The 19876-nt window shown below is 47.3% G+C and overlaps 2 protein-coding genes across 2 annotated transcripts; both read left to right on the top strand.

The window, feature by feature from the left end:
- Nucleotides 1-6850: 6850 nt before the first annotated feature.
- Nucleotides 6851-10458, top strand: LOC101777990 (mitochondrial phosphate carrier protein 3, mitochondrial). Its single transcript, XM_004964849.3, has 6 exons — nucleotides 6851-7258; nucleotides 7861-8222; nucleotides 8317-8360; nucleotides 9484-9698; nucleotides 9802-9926; nucleotides 10043-10458. The coding sequence occupies exons 1-6, from the start codon at nucleotides 6980-6982 to the stop codon at nucleotides 10113-10115; spliced, it is 1098 nt and encodes a 365-aa protein (XP_004964906.1). The 5' UTR covers nucleotides 6851-6979; the 3' UTR covers nucleotides 10116-10458.
- A 4842-nt stretch (nucleotides 10459-15300) lies between these two features.
- LOC101777571 lies at nucleotides 15301-19757 on the top strand. Its single transcript, XM_004964848.2, has 4 exons — nucleotides 15301-15675; nucleotides 18288-18481; nucleotides 18591-18624; nucleotides 18732-19757. The coding sequence occupies exons 1-4, from the start codon at nucleotides 15366-15368 to the stop codon at nucleotides 19613-19615; spliced, it is 1422 nt and encodes a 473-aa protein (XP_004964905.1). The 5' UTR covers nucleotides 15301-15365; the 3' UTR covers nucleotides 19616-19757.
- Nucleotides 19758-19876: the final 119 nt, after the last annotated feature.

Genomic DNA, 19876 nt, shown 5'->3' with positions numbered 1-19876 from the left:
GAGGAGGCTAGGGGCGCCGGCGCGCTAGCCCCTGCCGCCCTGACCGCCGGCCTGCTGGAAACCCAGGGCGCCGTAGGAGCTAGCCCCTAGACTGAAGCAGAACCACGGGCCGGTGGGTCGTGGGGGCTGCCGCCGTGGGAACCGCCGTCGCCGGAGGATGCCTGGAAGCTGCTGCCGCCCTTCTTCTGCTGCCACTTCTTCTTGCTATTGCCGCCACCAGTGCGGCCACTGCTGCTGCCGCCGTAGGTGCCACCGTCACCGCCAGTCTGAGCATAGCTAGACGGCGGGCAACATCCGTCCGTACAGCCGAAGGAGGAGGAGGACGACGAAGAGTTCCCGACGAGAAGGGTGGTGGAGTTGGAGACCTTCTTCGTTGGTGAGGCGAAGTTCCATCAGGGTGAACATGTCCCACGCTTGGGTGAAGGACGAGAAGCCAGCGGTGGAGTTGGCGATGTCGTCAACGGTGTTGGAGAAGCGTGGGTTGAGGCCACGGAGGAGGTTCAGGGCAAGCTGGGAGCCCTGAAAAGGATGGCTGATGCCGTGAAGGGTGTCGGTGAGAGTCTTCATGCGACTGTAGTACTCGGTGATGGAGGAGTCGCCTTACATCATGGAGTGGAAATCATGACTGAGGAAGATCGCCCTAGATTGCTTGTTGGCGCGGAAGAGTCCCTCGATGGCGAGCCAGAGTTCCTGGGCGGTCTGGTCATCATCGGTCATGGTGAGGTTGAGGATGGAGTCGTCAACGAAGCTGAAGATCCAGGAGCGGACACAACAATCCGCTTGATCCCAGTCAGGGTCTTGGGGACGAGGAGCCACCGTGCCGTCGATGTGCGACCGGAGGCCAAACTTGCTGCACATGGACTTGAAGAAGGACGCCCATCTGGAGTAGGCGTTGGACTTCATTGTCAGCGTCACGGGGACGTGAGACTTCACGGAGATGGTGCGTAGGTGTGGACAGCGGGCGGCGGCGCCGGGTACATGATGAAGCCACTGCCGCCGTTGCTGGGCGCGTCACCGACAGGAGGAGATTGGGGCACACCGCCAAAGGAGCTGCTGGTGCCAGGTGGCGGCACAGATGCACCACTGTCGGCAGTAGGGAAGGTCCAGGAGGCTGCACAAGATCAGCAGCAGGGACGGTGGTGTCGTCGGACACAAAGGAGTCGACGGAGGACATGGCGCGCAGCAGGGGGGCGTCGAATAGGGAGGTGCAACGGAGGGTGGGTGGTAGCGACGTAGCAGGAGGGAGCCGCCTAGGTTTGTGCAGATCAGGGGGGAAGGCACAGGGAGAGGAGAGGAGGCCACGATCTAATCTCGTGATACCATGTAGAAAAGTAGATGGGAAACACCACATACCCTAATGAGAGGGGTGACCTCTGTATATATATCGCCAATATGGCTTGGAGTGCAAGGAATACGTCAAGTGTACAAGGAAAGAATAAAAACATCCTAATATACACATATATTTCCTTATAGGAGCGAATTGGGGGTGGGGCCTAGGCAAGGTTTGGGGTCCTAAGGAGTACACGGTTGTGATCGGGGGACCTTGGGGCGTGCACTGGTGCACTTGTGTGAGTTAGAGGGGGTTGGAGCTAGGTCGGCAGTTCATCAGAGCTCCAGCAGTATGACGGCCGTGTGGAGGAGGAGTTAGAGTGGGTGAGGAGGGGAGGTGGCGGCGCAGGCAGCATGACGGCGGTACCTGAGGGCAGTGAGGGTTCATGCGGGCAGCGTGACAGCTAGGATTTGGCCGGCGGTGAGCAATGGTGGGGGTTAGCGGCGGCGGAGATGTGGCTGGCGAAGAGTGTCTGGAAGTGTAGAGCAACAACGCTGTGAAGGGGGCTATTGCTGCGTGGTGACCCCGACTTCGACCCGGCCCGGCTCTAGGGGATAGAGCGCGGCAGCGGATGGGGGTGGCGCAGCATGGTCCTATTCCGATGAACCGGTGTGGTGTGGAGGGAAAGGGGAGGGGTGAGGAGGCAGTGAAGGGCACCTGGGGTTATTTATAGCCGGGCGGAGGGGCTCAGGGGCTTGGACTAGCCAAGGCGAGCTTATCTAGTTCAGCCAGCCGTAAATGGCACGGCGGCACGTGGCACGGCTGACGGGAGCGAAATAGGGCCGGAGAGTTGTGCTGGTAGGGGAGAGCATGGTCGTGGATGCGCCTGGTGTTGGCACGTGTGATGCACTCGCTGGGGTGGTGAATGTGGTCGAGAGGGTGGAGATCAAGGCGGCCTCGCCGACGGCTGTGCTCTGGTGTGTAGGCACAGGAATAGGGGCAGGCCGGTTTCCATGTAGGAGGGGATGGTCTGGCGGTTGCAGTGGATAGCGGTGGTGTGGGCGATAGCGGCGCACTTTAGAGAGGGAAAGGGGGATGACCGGTAGGTGGTTTTGCAGGGTAGGTGCAGCAAACGGAGGTGGCATAGGGCGCGGCCAAAGAAGGGGGAAAGGGGGATGGATGGGAGGAGGAGGATGTCATGCCGACATCATCAACTAGTGGGCTGGGCTGGAGCGAGCGAGCGAGCTGGGCCGGCAGGCCGTGTTGACAAGGTGGGCCGCGCGGTGCGCACGGGAGGAGAGAGAGAGAGAGAGCAGGCTGGGCTTGTTGTGGGAGTAGGCTATATTCTAGGTTGTTGGCCCAAGTAAGGGCTTTAGGTGACTTTTATTTATTTGAATATGAATTTGGGTTCAAATTTGGAATGTGATTTCAAATTTGAACAGGTTTTTGGTATATAGGTTGGATAGATAGAAATTTTAGGGATAGAAGGAGAAGTTAGCTCAAACAAATGCACATGTGATTAAAAAAAGATTATATTTGGATGCATATTTTCAAATGCAAGGCTCTAAGGTTTGAATTGCTAGATAAATTTTAGAAAATTTTTTGAGGTCCATATTTTTAAATGCATAGGAAAATTGGGATGTTACACTCACTCCCCCCTCTCTTCTCTTCTCCTCCCCACCGCCCTCTTCTTGCACCGCGATGCCCCTACCTCTTTCTCACTCTCTTCTCCTCCCTCCAGCCACAACTCACTCCTTTAGTCCACTCTAGGAGCTCCTCACTGCACATACCGCACCATGGATCCACCAATGCCTAACCCTAACCCTAATTGTGGGTATTGTCTGCTAGGCGAGTGGGGGCTGTGGTGGTGGCTAATGCTCCACCGATAACGAGCCTCTTGACGTCGGAGGAATAGGAGCACTTGAGCCTTTCTCTTTCCCGCAGGGTGCAAGGCTAACGCTAGGCTGGAAGCTACCCCTCGTCGTTGCCACCTCCCCCCTCTCCTCTTTTCCCTCCCATCCCTTGCTGTAGACGCTGTCACAGCCGCTCTAGAGCCGCATGACCCACTTGGCCCGAGCACTAGATCGATTTCCCCCTTCTCTTCTCTCTCTTGCCCGACCCCTGTGCTTACGCTGGGTGGGGCACCATAGGATGCTTGTGAGCTCGATGCCTTCCGGCATGGGCCGGAGGAAGGTGTTCTTGTGCCAACCCCTCTGAAGTTGATGCCAACCCCAACGTCCTTTTCTGTGCATCCTACACCTCCCGCAAGTAACTCAACAATAGCCACCATCTTCACCAACGTCAGCATAGAGAACATGTACAACTTGCTTGAGGGAATGGCTACAAGGTATACTTAAGCTGGTAGCTAAAAACTCTGACGCATCAACATTGCCTTGTTTGAGATGCAAGAAAATGCAAATACATCGCTATCACTTATTGTCTAATAGTATAAACAAAACACGAATACATAAGCAATTTTGGAATGGGAGAGTAGGCTGCATTTGCCTTGTTTGAAATGTTTTATCTTAGTGAATTGCTGCCATGCTGTGTTTTCAAAGGTTTCCGTGATGATGACTAGATCCAATCCACGCAACCTTGTTGTGCCCATCATTCGCACCGTTTGCTGCCCCTCACCAAAACCTAACGTCGATGGCGATAAGTCGCCCTTCCAGTTTCGGTCCCTTCAGCCTGTCCTCAATGCCATTTGGTCTTTGTTTGATGCATAGATGACCATACGAACTCATTGATTTGGTGCTCGTGCTTCTTTCCCCTCTATTCATTGATCATAATAGGAGAATGTGTTATATTCTTTAATTGGATTCATGCATATCATAACTAACTAATTGTTATAAACAATTTTCCTTTGCAAACAATTACGCATTCATTGGCTACTATTTATGTATCTATCTTTGTTTGTACTTTATGTTGGACTAACTAGATTAGGCACTATCTTTTGTTCAAATTGTTGTTGTTTTGCCAGTTGTACCCTAATTTCACTAAGGGGGTGTTTGGAAAGGAGGTCAAGTGCTAAAAGTGTGCTAAAAGTGAGGTGCTAAAGTTTAGCATCCTTATTTTTTTAGCACACCCAAGTGCTAATGGGTGCTAAAAGTGGTCCCCAAGCCCACTTTTTCCCTAGTTGTCCCCTCTCTCTCCTCTCCACTTTTCCCCAAGCAGTCATAAATGAGGGCAATGTAGTCATTTCTCACCCAAGGTGCTAAACTTTAGCATTGTATCCAAACAACCCCAAGTGTTAAACTTTAGCAGTCCATTTGAGGATGCTAAAGTTTAGCACTGTGCTAAAGTTTAGCATTGTGTATCCAAACGAGGTCTAATGTATATCTTTTCTAGGCTTTGGGATTTGAGTAGAGTTTGTCATTAATAAGAGAATTAATGTGGGTAATGGTACTTATAAATGTATCATAATTTCTCTGTACAAGTTGTTTAGTTGTTGCATCTAAGCATAAGTGCCATCTCTGCACTATTATGTAGATGTTAATTTCAAAAGAAGAACATTATTTTTAAATCATATAATTCTTTACTGTATACTCTTTCTCATTTCAGAGGAATTACAATGTCATGTATCTTTGCTCAATTTTGAGTATGCATAGATACATGAAATATTTGTATGTGTTGTGCAACACAATTTCGGATAGGCTACAAATTATTGGTTTCGGGAGCGCCCTACAGTAAGGCATATTCAGGGACATATTTATTAATTTTAGTGAAAAGATTAGAGTTAAGTAATTTACAAGCACCGGTAAACTTGTTACAGATTCTCCAACAACTACGGTTTGGATGTCGCAAGCTTATTCTCTTTTCTACAGCGAGTTTATAACACATATATTTATTTTTGATATTTTCTAGATGTGCTACATTATCAGTAAGTTTTGCAAGTGAAGACTGTGCGACTCTAAAAAAAATATGTTTTGAATATATCCGTTTACATAAAAAGAGAAGAATAGCGAGAGAAGAAAAAATTAAGCTATTGTGCTTGTTTAAGGTAACCATGCTAACTTAAACCCTAAAATATAAACATTATTTCTGAAGTGATAATTTTACAAGCGAAAATACTGTGGACATGACCTTAATAGTCAGGTTGAATGCAAGTCTGAGGCACTAGTGAATTCGAGCAATCATTATAAAGCATGACCAGCATGTTACAATTTTTGGATTGGCAGGATGAGGCTCCATTTGCCATTTTTTTTGCCGAGCTTATTTGCAATTTATGGAAAGCTGTTCTAACACGATTCTACTCAGGATGTTACAGTGTGCCTATTGTTTTGCATCTCTCGTGTAAAATAACACCATCACACTCTCATTCTTGTGAACATAGGTTCGGTAGCACAAACCCAAAAAGACTTTGGATCTTGCTGGTTAGCGCACTAGGAAGGCTATTTGTACACCATATTTCGACAAGCTAGTGCTTTTATATGTAAAATTTTCTCATAATTAGATATTTAAGTTATAACTTACGCATATAACTTTTAGGTATAACTTCTATGAACAACCTTAAGTACAACTTTTTTGGAGAACATATTAGGGGATCTTTGTAGTAAAACTTCTATAGAAAATTTCCTAGGTAGGATAACTTTTTACGGAGATCTTTTACCAATTTTTAAAGTTGTATAACTTGTTCACATAATTTTTAGGAAAAAATGTATTTTCTATCCCTCAAGTATTGTAAAAGTGTGATATTCATCCCTCATGTTTCATTTGGTGCAAATCAACCCCTTAATTAACTAAACCGGTGCATTTATCATCCCCATCTTAATTTAACAATGGTTTAGTGTCATGCATATAACATCAATTTATGCCATGTAATCATTTACTAATCTTTGCTTAGCCACGTCTAACGTTAAGTCAATCGCTATAATAGTTTGGTGTGAATCGGTTTCGTTAAATTTTTCGATACAATTTTTATAGCGTAGCCCAATTTAGAGGATTTATTGAATTTGTTTATGGGCTTTATATTTCGACTTAGCATATTACATCACTCACCATTAGTCAGATGATTACATGGCATAAAATTGTCATTAGATATACTAAATTATTGTTAAACTAAAGTGGGATGATAAATGCGCCGGTTTAGTTAGTTAAGGGATTGATTTGCACCAAATGAAATATAAGGGATGAATGTCACACTTTTGTAATACTTAAGAGATGAAAAATACACTGTTTCCATTTTTTATGGCAAACTTCTTCGAACAACTTTAAAACACAGCTTTTCATTATAATTTTTAGGAGAATTTTGTAGCAAAACTTCCCAATGAAACAGAAGCAGTACAACTCATGCGATTTATTTACATTCAAACCTAAAAGTAAATCCACGCGGAAACGTGGATGCCGCAAACCAATCATGTGATTTACACTTCAAACCAATCACATATCATTTTTTGCATGATAGGTGACATACAAAAGTGTGAAACACAGGCAAGCAAAGGCGCCAAGCCAAATCGCAACGCACACAACCCGAGAATACGTCAAGCAAACACTCACTGCCACCGGGGCCCACTGTACACTGGGCCCCACTCCCAGCAAAGCGCGCATCGTCCCGGCCGCCGAAATAGATCGGGGACCTGGACTCCGCCGCCGCTCCCTCTCCCATTCCCCTTCGCCAAACCCACGCGACCGGGAGAGCGCAGCGCAGAGAGCACCGCCACCGCCGAGAGGATTGGCCCAGCCGAGCAAACCCTCCAAATCTCGGCGGCAATGGCGCTCTCCGACCGCTCCCGCGAGTCGCTCCTCCCGAGCTTCCTCTACGCCCCGTCGGCGGCGCGGTCCTTCGCCGGCGCCTCCCGCTTTCCCTCCTCGCCCGCCGCGGCCCCGGGAAGCGGTGGTGCCCCGTCGTTCCCGATCCAGGCGCCCAAGGAGAAGATCGAGATGTACTCGCCGGCGTTCTACGCCGCCTGCACGGCCGGAGGCATCGCCAGCTGCGGGCTCACCCACATGGCCGTCACGCCGCTCGACCTCGTCAAGTGCAACATGCAGGTTTGTGGTTTGTGCTGGGTGGGTGTGGGGGCAGATCCAGCACGTTGCTGCTCCTGGCGTTACGAATCGGGCTGAGCTTTGTTAGATCCGTCGGCGCCGAATACCATTCCCGTAGATCCCCGATTCAAAATTTGCTCTTTGTTTAATTGCTGTCACCAGTGTTTACTTAACGTATGCTCTGCTGATGCTAGTGAAGAATCCACTGAGTTATGTAGTAGTAGCCAAGCCATTCATGGTTAGATCTGCGTGTTAAAGCAGTGTAGATTCCGTGCATTTTTGGCATTTGGCACTTGCTTAGTCGAACCATGACTGATTGTGTTGTACTTTTGTCTAGTGTCTAGTAACCAACTGGTTTATAGGATAATAACGTATCCTGTGAAATTGTTTCCCTGATTACTGTGGTAGTGTAGTCAATATGGTTATATGGATAATGTGGTATCTCAAATTGAAATGCTTGGTTTTGTAATTTACTGTGCAGTAGTTACGTGAATATATAGTTCATTGATACTTGATAGATAAGTTTAATTTGATTGTTTAATCTGTCACCAGCAGAAGAATGGGGTATATGGTTTTTGACACTACCATCTTGATTGATGTTCCAGATCAATCCAGCGAAATACAAGAGCATCACATCTGGGTTTGGAGTTCTAGCCCAGGAGCAAGGAGTGAGGGGCTTCTTCAGGGGATGGGTGCCCACCCTGCTTGGTTACAGTGCTCAGGGAGCTTGCAAGTTTGGATTCTATGAGTTCTTCAAGAAGTACTACTCAGATATTGCAGGGCCTGAGTATGCTCAGAAATACAAGACCTTGATATACCTTGCTGGATCGGCTTCTGCTGAGGTGATTGCTGATGTGGCTCTCTGCCCCTTCGAAGCTGTGAAGGTCCGTGTGCAGACACAGCCTGGTTTCGCTCGTGGGCTCAGTGATGGGCTTCCTAAGTTCATTAGATCTGAGGGTGCCCTGGGGTTAGTATTTCACCTTATTTTCTTTAAATTTTAGTTGAATTATTTTTTTCATTCAGTTCTGTGGTGTAACAATATTTTGTTTTCAAACCTGCAGGCTTTACAAGGGAATTGTCCCTCTCTGGGGTCGTCAGATTCCTTGTAAGTAGATCTGGATATCTTATTTGTTCTGTTATTATGTGATATTTTTTCCCCTTCGCAGTTGTATGTTTTGGCACTTTTGACAGCCTTTCATGTTAATGGCCCTATCTTTCTTTACTTATAAGAGTGTGCTGCTTATAGTCATCAGAATAGGACTGCTGAATTATGCTTCAGTTTATTTACTGTCTAGTCACTATTAGATGGTTAGACACCCTCCCATTCATTGTTTAAATTTATCTAAGGGTGACTTGTTTAAATCTGAGTATCTACTGTCTCTTCTATTTGACAACTTTCGTCTACTTCACATTATGCTTTTCCAAATCAAAGTCAGTCATAACCTACATGTCATGTTTCTCTCAATTAGTTTATCCCTCGTTAGTTTTTGTTTCTTTTTCTATCTTCCCTTTGGAATAGCTTTGATAAATATGTTATGCACTAGTTCAAAACTTGCCTTGATAGGTCTTACTAGTCTAATTTCAGTGAGATCAAAACTGGCCATCTTTATTAATCTCTTTTATATAAAGGCATATTGGAGTAGACCAGCTTTTTCTATATGAAAGTTTCTTGCCTTTATTTTAATATCCACATTGTTCTAGATAGCAAAAAATTGTTGTGATTGACATGTTCCCATTGCAATTATTTTCTGGTAAGCAACAATGTGATTCTACTGGCACAGTGAAGAAATAAGTTAATGAACCTTAGTCAACTTCCACTATATTACTAGTGTCAAAGCTATGATTTCTCAAAATGCTTCTTGAAGAAAGTAGACCCCCCCCCCCTTTTATTTCAAGATGAGAAAAAGGCTTTCATGGTATTACTCGCTGTGGCATTGCTTGATTTCATACCATGGACATGTTTTATGCACTAAAAGTCTACATAAGTGCCTCATTCCTTTGACAGTTGACACTACAGAATTACGGATATGTGGTTGTGGACTTCAAAAGGAAACATAGTTGTTCTCCTCTTTAATAGTTTTTAAATAACCTTTTGGGGATAAATTTTAATGTGCAGCACCTATTTCTCTACTACATAATCATTTGCGCTTCAGCAGTTCGACTTGATATTCGTGTTGAATACTTTGTGCTTCTCTCACACACTTATATGTTTTCATGATTTTGTTCAGATACAATGATGAAGTTTGCGTCATTTGAGACCATTGTTGAACTTATCTACAAGCATGCTGTTCCTGTTCCGAAGTCAGAGTGTAGCAAATCTTTCCAGTTGGGTATCAGCTTTGCTGGTGGCTATGTTGCTGGTGTCTTCTGCGCCATTGTTTCTCACCCGGCAGATAACTTGGTCTCTTTCCTGAACAATGCTAAGGGTGCTACAGTGGGTGATGTAAGCACATTCTACCTATTCCCTTCTTAAGATGGTTTAGTTCTTTTTTTTACCCTCATTTGTTCTGTTCTTCAATGATTACTCACTGTATATGCTTCTGCAGGCTGTTAAGAAGCTTGGCCTCTGGGGTCTCTTCACTCGTGGTCTACCCCTTCGTATTGTCATGATCGGTACTCTTACTGGAGCTCAGTGGGGAATTTATGATGCATTCAAAGTCATGGTTGGATTGTAAGTGCCTTCTTTGCTTTTCTTCAGAACACGTTAGCGTTTAAAATGGATTAAACATAACTGATGATTCCCTTTGCATTGAAAATAACTGATGGACTCCCTTTGGAATCACACAGGCCTACTACTGGTGGTGTTACGCCTGCACCAGCCCCTACCACAGAGGAGGCTGCGTTGAAGGCCAGTGCCTGATCCTTCATATTAAGACAACTAGAATGCATTGATCATTCTTTACCGATGACAAATTTTCCAATTACATGAGTTCAACCTTGTGTTCTAAATTTTTGAGAGGATGGCTGTCATCCTTCAGACGAGAGGAACTCGCTAAACTGGTGATCATAGTTTTTTGCCCAAGTGTAACCCTAGTGCTTGATGATATATAATAAGTTTTAGGTTCGCATCACTGTTAGGAGCCCAGGTTTTGCTATCACCTGTGCCATGGTTTATTCTCATTACAGTACCTTTCATATGCTGCTGATTTTGTGGTATCACTGGTCATCCATGTGAATGAGTTGATGACAACCGTTCAAGCTCCTGATTTCAGTAGTGTGCTGTTTTCTCCTGCAAGATTACATTCTGTGATGCCTATAGTTTAGACTTGCATTCTATTGGTTTGGCCCACTGGCGGTGAGATATGAATTAAAACTAAATTTACTGGACCTATATCTGATTTGAATTCTACTTACAGATACTGGAGTTAGGAATGTTTTGTGATGCATAGCTGCCTACTGGCTGTGAAATGTGATCACGTTCTTCTTAAATTGTGCCTTTAGGATCTTGATTAGGGACTATGATGTTATGATTCTAGTCAATAGACTGCGTTTTTATGTTGAATCATATTATCTGTCTTAATTAAAAGACCTGTTATTTGTGATTTTGACAACCTTCCTGCGATGCTTGTTGCTTCCATATGGTAAGTCTGCCAAGATGAGACAAACTTTGACATGCGCGTCCCAATTCGGCACACATGGCAAAACTCGAATACTCAGCACGACGAGCTTGACAAGTGACAAGCCGATGACGCCACTGGCCACACTTCTTTTCTGTAGCATGCTGTTCTTGTGTGTCCCATAGATTGTGCACAGTGCAGCCCTCGTGTCCAACCCAAACAGAGCTTGTGATGTGTATACATCGAACGAATTTGCAAGGTTTCCTGCACCGTGCCTTGTTAGCTGGAAACCAGCACGGAACTGCCTGCAGGACGTCGAGATGGCACTGGCCCGCGCCGATTAATGGCGTTGCGCGGGTGCATGCCCTAGCCGATGGGTACTAGCAGTCTAGCAGATACAGCCATACAGGCAGATCTGTTGCCGTCACAGCCCCGCGTACGCCTCTGTTGCTCGGCGGCGGGGTTTCTCTGGCGGCTGCACGCGTCCACCACTCATTGGTAGCGACGCGGTCCTCATTCTGCCGCTCTTCTCCGGTTCTACAGCTCGTTCTTTTTTTTAAAAAAAAAGTTCCGCGGGAGACCGATTACAGATAGATCGTCAATCACCTAACGACTCTCTTTTCAGCGGCCATTCTCTTTGCAGGTTTCAGTTGCATTAGTCGTAGTTTAGATGGATTGTGGAGTTAAGTGGGTTTTTCTTCTTGTTTAGGTTGTATTGGATGTGCCACTAGCTGAGTGGTGCGCTTCGAGATTCCAATTGAAGCTGTGCCATTGTAATTCCTCTTCTCCTTTATGAAACACCTGCTCAGTTATGTTCTCAAAAAAAGCCATTCTCTTTGGCTCACAATATTGCCAAGCTACTCACCTAGGCGCAGCTAGGAGCGGACGGAGCTAGGATAAAAAAAATTGGGAGGAGGAGGGCATGAGCAAGATCTTAAGCATAATATTTACCTTATGCATGTGGACGCTGGCATGGCCCCTGCTAGGCACCCCATTGTCTGCGTCCCAGCACGTGAGGGGATCTTGTTCTTCCCATCACGTAATAGCTTTCAGCAAAATTCTCTTCGGTCTTGATGACAAATCTTCCAATTTGGTCACCCACATATAGTATTTCTCTGCATGGGCACAAGATACTCCAATTCTTGAGCATCCCAACCATGGATCTCTAGTCTTTGCAAACCTAGCCATAATTATGGAAACCAAAGTGATTTCTTAGCTTCAAAATTCTCCAAAGTGCAGCTGAGCTACTAAACATTTTAAATGATATGTTTTTTTCTCACAAATGAACAAATTAAATTAGCTAGAGATTCAACGTCAGTTATAACACACACTCCTTTGAGTTTAGAGAGATCAACCCAAATATGTTTAGCCACAGCACATTGAAAGAACAAGTGAGAAATGGTTTCACGTACCAGAAAACACAACATTCCTCTGTAGTGACCTCCTCTTGGCCAAGTTGTCCCTAGTTAACAATTTGTTTTTGTTGACATTGGTCATAGGTGCTCGTTCTTTATTTTAGTAGCTCTGCCATTGTGCGTGAACCCCTCTCTGGCTCTTGCGCAGGTCGTACCAAAGTTTTGTAGGCCCTGATGCAAAATACAAAATGAAGCCCTACACATTAAAAAAATATGGAATTTATATTTTTCACTATATAACTTCATACGTTTTGCAATACTAAAACTAGCATAAGCATTCATGCTAAATGAGTAAAGAGTGAATCTTCTTATCGATATCTTTTAATTTTAATTAAAAACCATAATTCGTCTGGTAAAATGAAATCTTCAATTATATCTTCATATTTAATTTTCTCCAGAATATCATTTTCAAGTGCAATTATGGCTCGTTCTTTCTTGTTTCATAGTACTTGAAGAGATGGTGACGACGAGTTGGTGACAATAGGCAACTCGCGATCCTTGCAGCGATCGCGTCGACCGCGGTGTGTCCTGCGTGCTTGGCCGTGCATGTCGTATTGACGAACAGACAAACCGTTGAAGCCTGGAGGCAAGGCGTTGTGTAGTCTCGCTCGTGCTTGGCCGCGAGGAATGTGGCGTCCATCCGAGTCTGATTCCCATCTGTTAGCTCTCGGTCGTGGCCTCATGTCCGCCTGCGGGCTTTAATTTGGAACACGGAAGGACGTGGAAAGAGGGATCAGCCAGCACTTAGGTGATTAACTGCTAAGCAGATGCCGATCAATTGTTTCACGGGCGCACACTGCCAGGCGAAGGCAAAGACAGTGGATCATTGGACCCTTGGCCCGCCCGACTTGGCACTTGGCAGGTCAAGCTGCCGGCCGGCCACACTTCTCCCGTGCGCGCGCGCACACCTCGATCGGGCCCTCTCGCCGTCGCATTCCGCGGTCGCCCGGATGAGATGAGCCCACACCGGCCGGCCGGCCACCCGCCCACGAGTGCCGGCCTAAACCGGGAAATTTGCCCCCGCGTTGCACGATGTTGCTCGCACGCAACCCCTATTCCCCTTCTTCCTTCCGGCCCCTTGGGATGGCGACACGGCTTAGCCGCCGCCGCGAAGAAGACAACCCCACTAGCTAGCGACCAATCATGCAGAGCAAGCGCAGGAGACGGGCGTCCGGCGAGCACCGGCCCTGTGCTCGGCGCTGCGCCGCTGCCTGCTGCTTTGCCTAGCTACCTGCCTCATCAGCTCCTGCTGCCGTGCTGCGCGCACTAGTGCAGCTAGTAGTGCTTGTTACACCATTATTCCGCGATCCACACGCGGCGAGAAGTAGCTTGGAAGCATGGGATTTCCTTCCCAGATCATACCGTCCTGCCTCTTGCTTTCTCGCCAGCCTCTAGATCCATGCCGCTCCAGCCCGACTCTGCCAAACATCGCCTGTGCAGCGTCGATATTCGCAACAGTGCCGGCCGCCGAGCACACAAAAAATCCAAGCATGTGTTGGGAACGGAACGTGCACCGAAATGCCCTTGCACATGTGCCCATGACCTGGTCGTCTGCTATGCAGTACTATGCATGTTTTCTTTTCTTTCGAGGATATGCATGTACGCGCTGTGCACTTTAATTGGACGCACGTACGTCAATGCTGACTTGGACAAACTGACGTCCGATCGAATCAAAGCTTGAGACTTGAGAGTGTCGACGCTTGGGACCAATGGTGGTTAGCAGTTAGCACACGGTTATTGGTTTCCTTTGTAGCGATGCTAAAGAGGTGAAGAGTGGCAGGGGCAAACTTTGACGCACGCACTCTGCCCACGTCAACGTGCGTGTGCCCGAAAGACCTCCTTTATTACACTAATACTGCAGGCAGCTCAGGTCGCCAAAGTACCACTACTGGGCATAGATAATGACAACTTGGACGTTGTATCAAACGGTGCCTGCTGATGGAGACCGGATAATGCCATCAGTTTCTCTAGCACTTTGTCCAACATTAGCAACCACAAGTCATTGTTGAGAACCGAGCATTGCTTGGGTCGTTATTAGCAGAGGTAGTTGTGCTCTTGCCTGCTACTACGGTCTAGGGATACAACCACATGTTTGACATCATGTATGTCTTTTTGCCTGTGTATTTATTCAATGATAGGTAACGTGGGTGTTGATACTGAAGCTTCTATGGTGGCTTCGTCAATTTTAAGATCTATATCAGCTCGGTTTGTTGCATATATATATTCATAGATGCGAATAAACGCATCATCAGTGTCTGTACTTTTGTTTAAGAAAGCAAAGGCCACCTGCCATACACTTTTGCAAGAGCAGGTAAAAAAGTTATACTCCATTTGGTTTGAAATACATGACTTCTTCAAGATTTATGGTCACTGCAGTTTTTTAAGCTTTGACCATTAACATATATGAAGAACAACATAGATTGGCAATATAAGATTTATGTTACTACATTCACCATGAATACTTCTAGAGTATTTAGTTATGTTTATTTGAAATATCATAATTATATATAAAATATTGATCCAAGTGTGGTCGTAGACCGTGTCGATATCCCAAACGACATATATTTTGAATGAACCAGAGAGGGGTATACAATTCAATTTCCCTACGTAAAAGTGTTCTGTTATGCCTATTTATGACCTACAAATATATATCCAGTAGGAAAGCATATGTGCGTGCTTGACCACCAGAGACCCTAGACACAAAGCGACACCAGAGGGATACATCAGGCATGCATATGCACCGAAGGCAAAGCAATCCCAGCATCACCAAGCTAGCTTTTCTTACCGACCAAGATTGCTTGGTTCTTCGTCGTCGTTGCGTGCGAGGAACAACACACACGGGTTCCGATATCCATCGCGCGTGACGAACTGGTAGCTGCTGGTTCCGACTTTGAGCCGGTCCTAACCAAACCCTAATACTTTACTCGTTCTTGCACATTGCCTTATCACTAATTAAACCAACCAACACATACTTTGCGACGACTAATGACCGTTTACTAATGGCTAACGCCAATTGCCAACCCTTGCCTATATATACCCAGCTCCTGAGCCTTGACGACACAGCCTGCATCTTTTGTGCTCTGATCTCTCGCTTCGACTTGTTTGAAAAGACTTTTGCTCCCATTGGCATCGTCGACCATGGACGGCCGGGACGACTTCTTCAGCGACTTCATGGTGCTGCGGCCGGACAAGGGCGGCTTCCGCAGCCTGCTCCACCTTCTGTGCTCCTGCAAGGTCGCCGACAACGACGCCGTCGACTGCCCCATCGGCACCGAGGTCGCCGAGCGATGGAGGAGGTGGGCCATCTTCGTCTCCCTCGTCGCGCAGATGCTGCTGCTCTGGATCAAGAGGCCCATGGCCGCGTGCGGGAGGGTGATCGAGTACTGGATGAACTTGATCACCGATAATGGCGGCGGCGTTCTTGGGCTTGTCAGGAATGCTATGCGAGGTACGTGAATTCTTTCTTCTCTAACATGATCGTCCAGGTCCTGCAAAACGATGACCTGCCTCGTCAGTTCTATAGCATGCATATTGGTTTTTTTTTGACGTACTGTTTGGTTTTTCCCCCCAATGAAAAATATTATTTTTAATAAAAAACTAATTCATCTTATAAATAAATAAAGGTGACAAAAGTATCCGTGCATTTTTGCATTTGGTCTGGGTTTCGACCTATATTTCCTTCAAAATGATTTTCTTCAATTGCGTATCTGTGTATTTGCCCAGGGAAAAAAGAGAGTGATTATATTTTGTCCAAACCATGCTCATCTCTTGTTTTCTTTGTACAATGCAAAAATAACCATAACTTTTCACAAATTTTGCACGTGTGGATGATTTGGAACGGTGTACATATCCAAAATTTTGACGAATTTTTTTGAAGTGTGGAAGTTCATCTATCAATAATGCATGGGTGTGAGAATTCATAGATGAAAATTTCGTATATAAGGAGCACAAAAACCTAATAAAGAAGCCCCTGTTTGTGAACATGTACAAAAGATCAGACCCAATCTAATGTTAACAAAGTTCTAATGTACAAAGAGGTCAGATATGATTATTTCTCTTATTCCCTTTCAACAAAATTCTCTTTATAAACACATATTGCTAAGCTTGCAAAGTCTAATGTGGAAACCAATGTATAACTTAGTCGATGTGAGAAGATGAATAATAAAAACGGGTTATTTAGAATATCGGTTGAGTAAATACACACAAAAGTTCTAAAGAAGGTAGACAATGGTATAATTAATCTGAAAGGGACTGTGTTCTAAAGTTCATCTCTTTGTAATATAAAAGTGCTGCAATGATCACCATGCCATTTATTTTATTATAGTTGACTGTTGAAAATTCAAAAGACAATCGCCATGGTTAATGAATTAGTAAGATGACTAGCATGATATTATGACCCATGTTATGCACGACTATGGCAGTCATAAAAAGAATGATAGATTAGACATTCCTCCGCTGTAGTTGTGTACTCAAGCATTGCTAGCTGCTGTATGCATAAACATGGGAAGAAGTCAATTCAATCATTCTTCCTTCTGAAGATAAGGATGTTGTTAGTTCCTTGTACTTAACAATAAGTTGAGTTGGCTGTCTGAATGCTTTAAGCAATCAAGTATATATAATATTGTCATTCGCTTTTCTGTCGTGGGCACTAATTGCGACAATCATATCCATGATTCATGCTTTATGCTACTTCCTCTAGTTTTTCTAGTTGTATATCTCACTTCAACACAACTTGATCGTTAACGAAATGGCGGGAATATTCTTACAACTGTATGGACTAATCTTGGTGTTAAATTAATAATATCATTTAAATATAACAAACTAATATTTTACATATCACGCTCAAAATACATTAAGGTAGACGTTTTCTAGGTTGACACCGTACCTATTTTTGTGAAGTGCTAAAAACACATAACTGATGTGGTTTCTGAAAGTCAAACAAAGGTCCAAACTTTCCCAAATTTCCGTATTTATCACCTCATGTCAAAACAAAATCTCTGTTTTTTCACACTATGCTAGAAAACATTTTCGCTGGCGGTCAAAACCGATTTCTGCTGGCGGATTCTGCACCCGCTAGCAACTCACTGTCAACACAAATGGTCTTTATGTTGACGGGTGTCCACTCGCAATTACAGTTCCAATTTGCGCTAGTGGGTGCTTAGATAGCCCGCCAGCTAAAATATTTTTGGGATAATAAAAAAAAGTTGACCGCAGTGGCCCTTGTGCTCGCCGGTTGACCGTCCTCTCGCCAGCCCATACGCCCGCCAACCACCTATCCTTGTGCCGTCCGCCCGCGTCAAGCCCTGCTGGCCGCCTAACCTCAGCGCGGCCGGTCGCGTCGGTCCCATGCCGCCCTTGCGCACCTGCCGGAGCTCACCCTCGACGCCCGCCCTTGGGCACGCCGCCAAAGCATGCCCTCGACGCTCGCCCGCTCGAGCTCGCCCTCGACGCCCGCCCTTGGGCACGCCGTTGGGGCTCGGCCATGGCGCCCACCGCCAGAGCTCGCCCTCGGCACCCGCCCTTGGGCGCGCTGTCGGAGCTCGGCCTTGGCGCCCGCCGCCGGAGCTCGCCCTCGGCACTCGCCCTTTGGCGCCACTGGAGCTCGCCCTCCTGCCGGAGAGGAAAGGAACAGATAAGGTAGAGAGAGGGAGATGATGAGAGAAAAGAACAGACAAGGGAGAGAGAGCATCTGACGCCACCCGCGCCCGGTCGCCCACCCACATCAGTCTCCGCTTGCGTTGGCCGCCGCTGCATCCGACCGAGCGCGCCAGTCCCCACGCTCGTGGGCCTATCCCACCGGCCACCGATGCCTCCGCCCGGGCGCGCCACCCCTAGCGCCCCGGTCACCTTTGTGCTGACAGGCACTAGCCTGGCAGTCCCTGTCTCCTTTGTACTGGCGGGTGCCAATTCTAGACGTGCCAGCACAAATCGTTTATGGTGCAGTATCAAACAAGTACTATAATAATGGCACAGGTTTCAAACAAACAGCTGTATTTTTGAGGCGGCATGTAACAGCTGTATTAACAGCAACAATTCATCTTATTCTACGATGAATTGCAGGGAAAGTACAAACCCCGGATAGAAAATCTCCAAAGTACCGGTCGTTCATCGGACTAATTGACACGAGAATTGAACTGGACAAGAAGATCAAGCCAGGAGATAGCAACTATCACGCAGCTCTTGGTATCATGGCTGCAAAACTAGCCTACGAGAACGAGCTCGTCATCAAAAGCGTTGTCGAAAACCATTGGCAGGTGCTGAATTGTCCAATAATTTTTCTTTTTTAATCAGTTAAATTGGTATGAACGCCTTGGTCATGCAGTCAGAGTCTCACATCTTCCATTACGTTCCAACTCTCTGCAGATGACATTCTTGGAGTTCTTCAACTGTTGGAATGGTACGATCAGTACAACGTTCAGTTGTCGCATGCATTTCACGATTAATGCATGTTTGATTAACACACGCGTACGGCGTTCCTGACTTCCTGCGCTTCATTCTCTGCAGAATTCAGCGGCGACTACACCACCCAGGCCTTCATGCTGTCCGACAAGCCGGCGGACGCGGAGCTCGCCGTGGTCGCGTTCCGCGGCACGCAGCCGTTCGACGCGGAGCAGTGGTGCACGGACGTGGACTTCTCGTGGTACGAGATCCCCGGCGTGGGCAAGGTCCACGGCGGCTTCATGAAGGCGCTCGGCCTGCAGAAGAACACCGGCTGGCCGGCAGAGCCCACCGAGCCGGCGTCCGGCGCCGAGAAGCGGCGGTACGCCTACTACGCCGTCCGCGAGAAGCTGCGAGCGTTCCTGGCGGCGAACCCGCGCGCCCGGTTCGTGGTGACGGGGCACAGCCTCGGCGGCGCGCTCGCCGTGCTGTTCCCGACCGTCCTGGCCCTGCACGGCGAGGAGGTGCTGCTGGGCCGGCTCGCCGGCGTGTACACGTACGGGCAGCCCCGCGTCGGGGACGCGGACCTGGGCCGGTTCATGGCGCCGCGCCTGGACCGGCCGCGGCGGCGCTACTACCGGTTCGTGTACTGCAACGACGTGGTGCCGCGGGTGCCCTACGACGACGCGGCGCTCCTGTTCAGGCACTTCGGCCTGTGCCTCTACTTCGACAGCCTCTACCGGCCGGCGGCGATGGCGGAGGAGCCAAACAGGAACTTCTTCTCGCCGCTGTACGTGGTGCCCAAGTACGCGAACGCGGCGTGGGAGCTGGTCCGGGGCTTCCTCATCGGGCACGTGGCCGGCGGCGAGTACGCGGAGGGGTGGGTGATGCGGGCGGCCAGGGCCGTCGGACTCGTGATCCCCGGCCTGCCGCCCCACTCGCCGCAGGACTACGTCAACTCCACCAGGCTCCGCGCCGCCTCGCTCCAGCTGCTGCTCGGCGATCAATAGCCCCGCGTGCACCGGCGCCGGCGCCGGCCGTGATTATTAACACTAGCTACAGCTTGTGAAAAGCTTCATGGAAATTAGGGGAACAGAACTAATTAATAACGTGTATGCAAACGACAAACTTTAATGTAATTAGTCTGAGATATACGTACATCAGAAAAAGCAATTGCAAATTGGTAGCGATGCCGTGCCGTGCGTCCTTGATCGTTGACGCCTGTGTTAGCGACACCTCAGCATTGCAAACACAATGCAAGCTGACGATTG

The sequence above is a fragment of the Setaria italica genome, chromosome IV (assembly GCF_000263155.2).
Source record: "Setaria italica strain Yugu1 chromosome IV, Setaria_italica_v2.0, whole genome shotgun sequence".
In the NCBI taxonomy this organism is placed as follows: domain Eukaryota; kingdom Viridiplantae; phylum Streptophyta; class Magnoliopsida; order Poales; family Poaceae; genus Setaria; species Setaria italica.
The sequence above is the reverse complement of the archived record's forward strand: the minus strand, read 5'-3'. Positions and strand labels throughout refer to the sequence as shown.

Bases quoted from the DNA above. Each gene is read 5' to 3' on its own strand.
- LOC101777990 (XM_004964849.3), top strand. From the start codon at position 6,980: ATGGCGCTCTCCGACCGCTCCCGCGAGTCGCTCCTCCCGAGCTTCCTC. The intron at 7,259-7,860 runs GTTTGTGGTTTG...TTGATGTTCCAG, and splicing joins TCGTCAAGTGCAACATGCAG to ATCAATCCAGCGAAATACAA. The intron at 8,361-9,483 runs GTAAGTAGATCT...GATTTTGTTCAG, and splicing joins CTGGGGTCGTCAGATTCCTT to ATACAATGATGAAGTTTGCG.
- LOC101777571 (XM_004964848.2), top strand. From the start codon at position 15,366: ATGGACGGCCGGGACGACTTCTTCAGCGACTTCATGGTGCTGCGGCCG. The intron at 15,676-18,287 runs GTACGTGAATTC...GATGAATTGCAG, and splicing joins TGTCAGGAATGCTATGCGAG to GGAAAGTACAAACCCCGGAT. The intron at 18,482-18,590 runs GTGCTGAATTGT...AACTCTCTGCAG, and splicing joins TTGTCGAAAACCATTGGCAG to ATGACATTCTTGGAGTTCTT.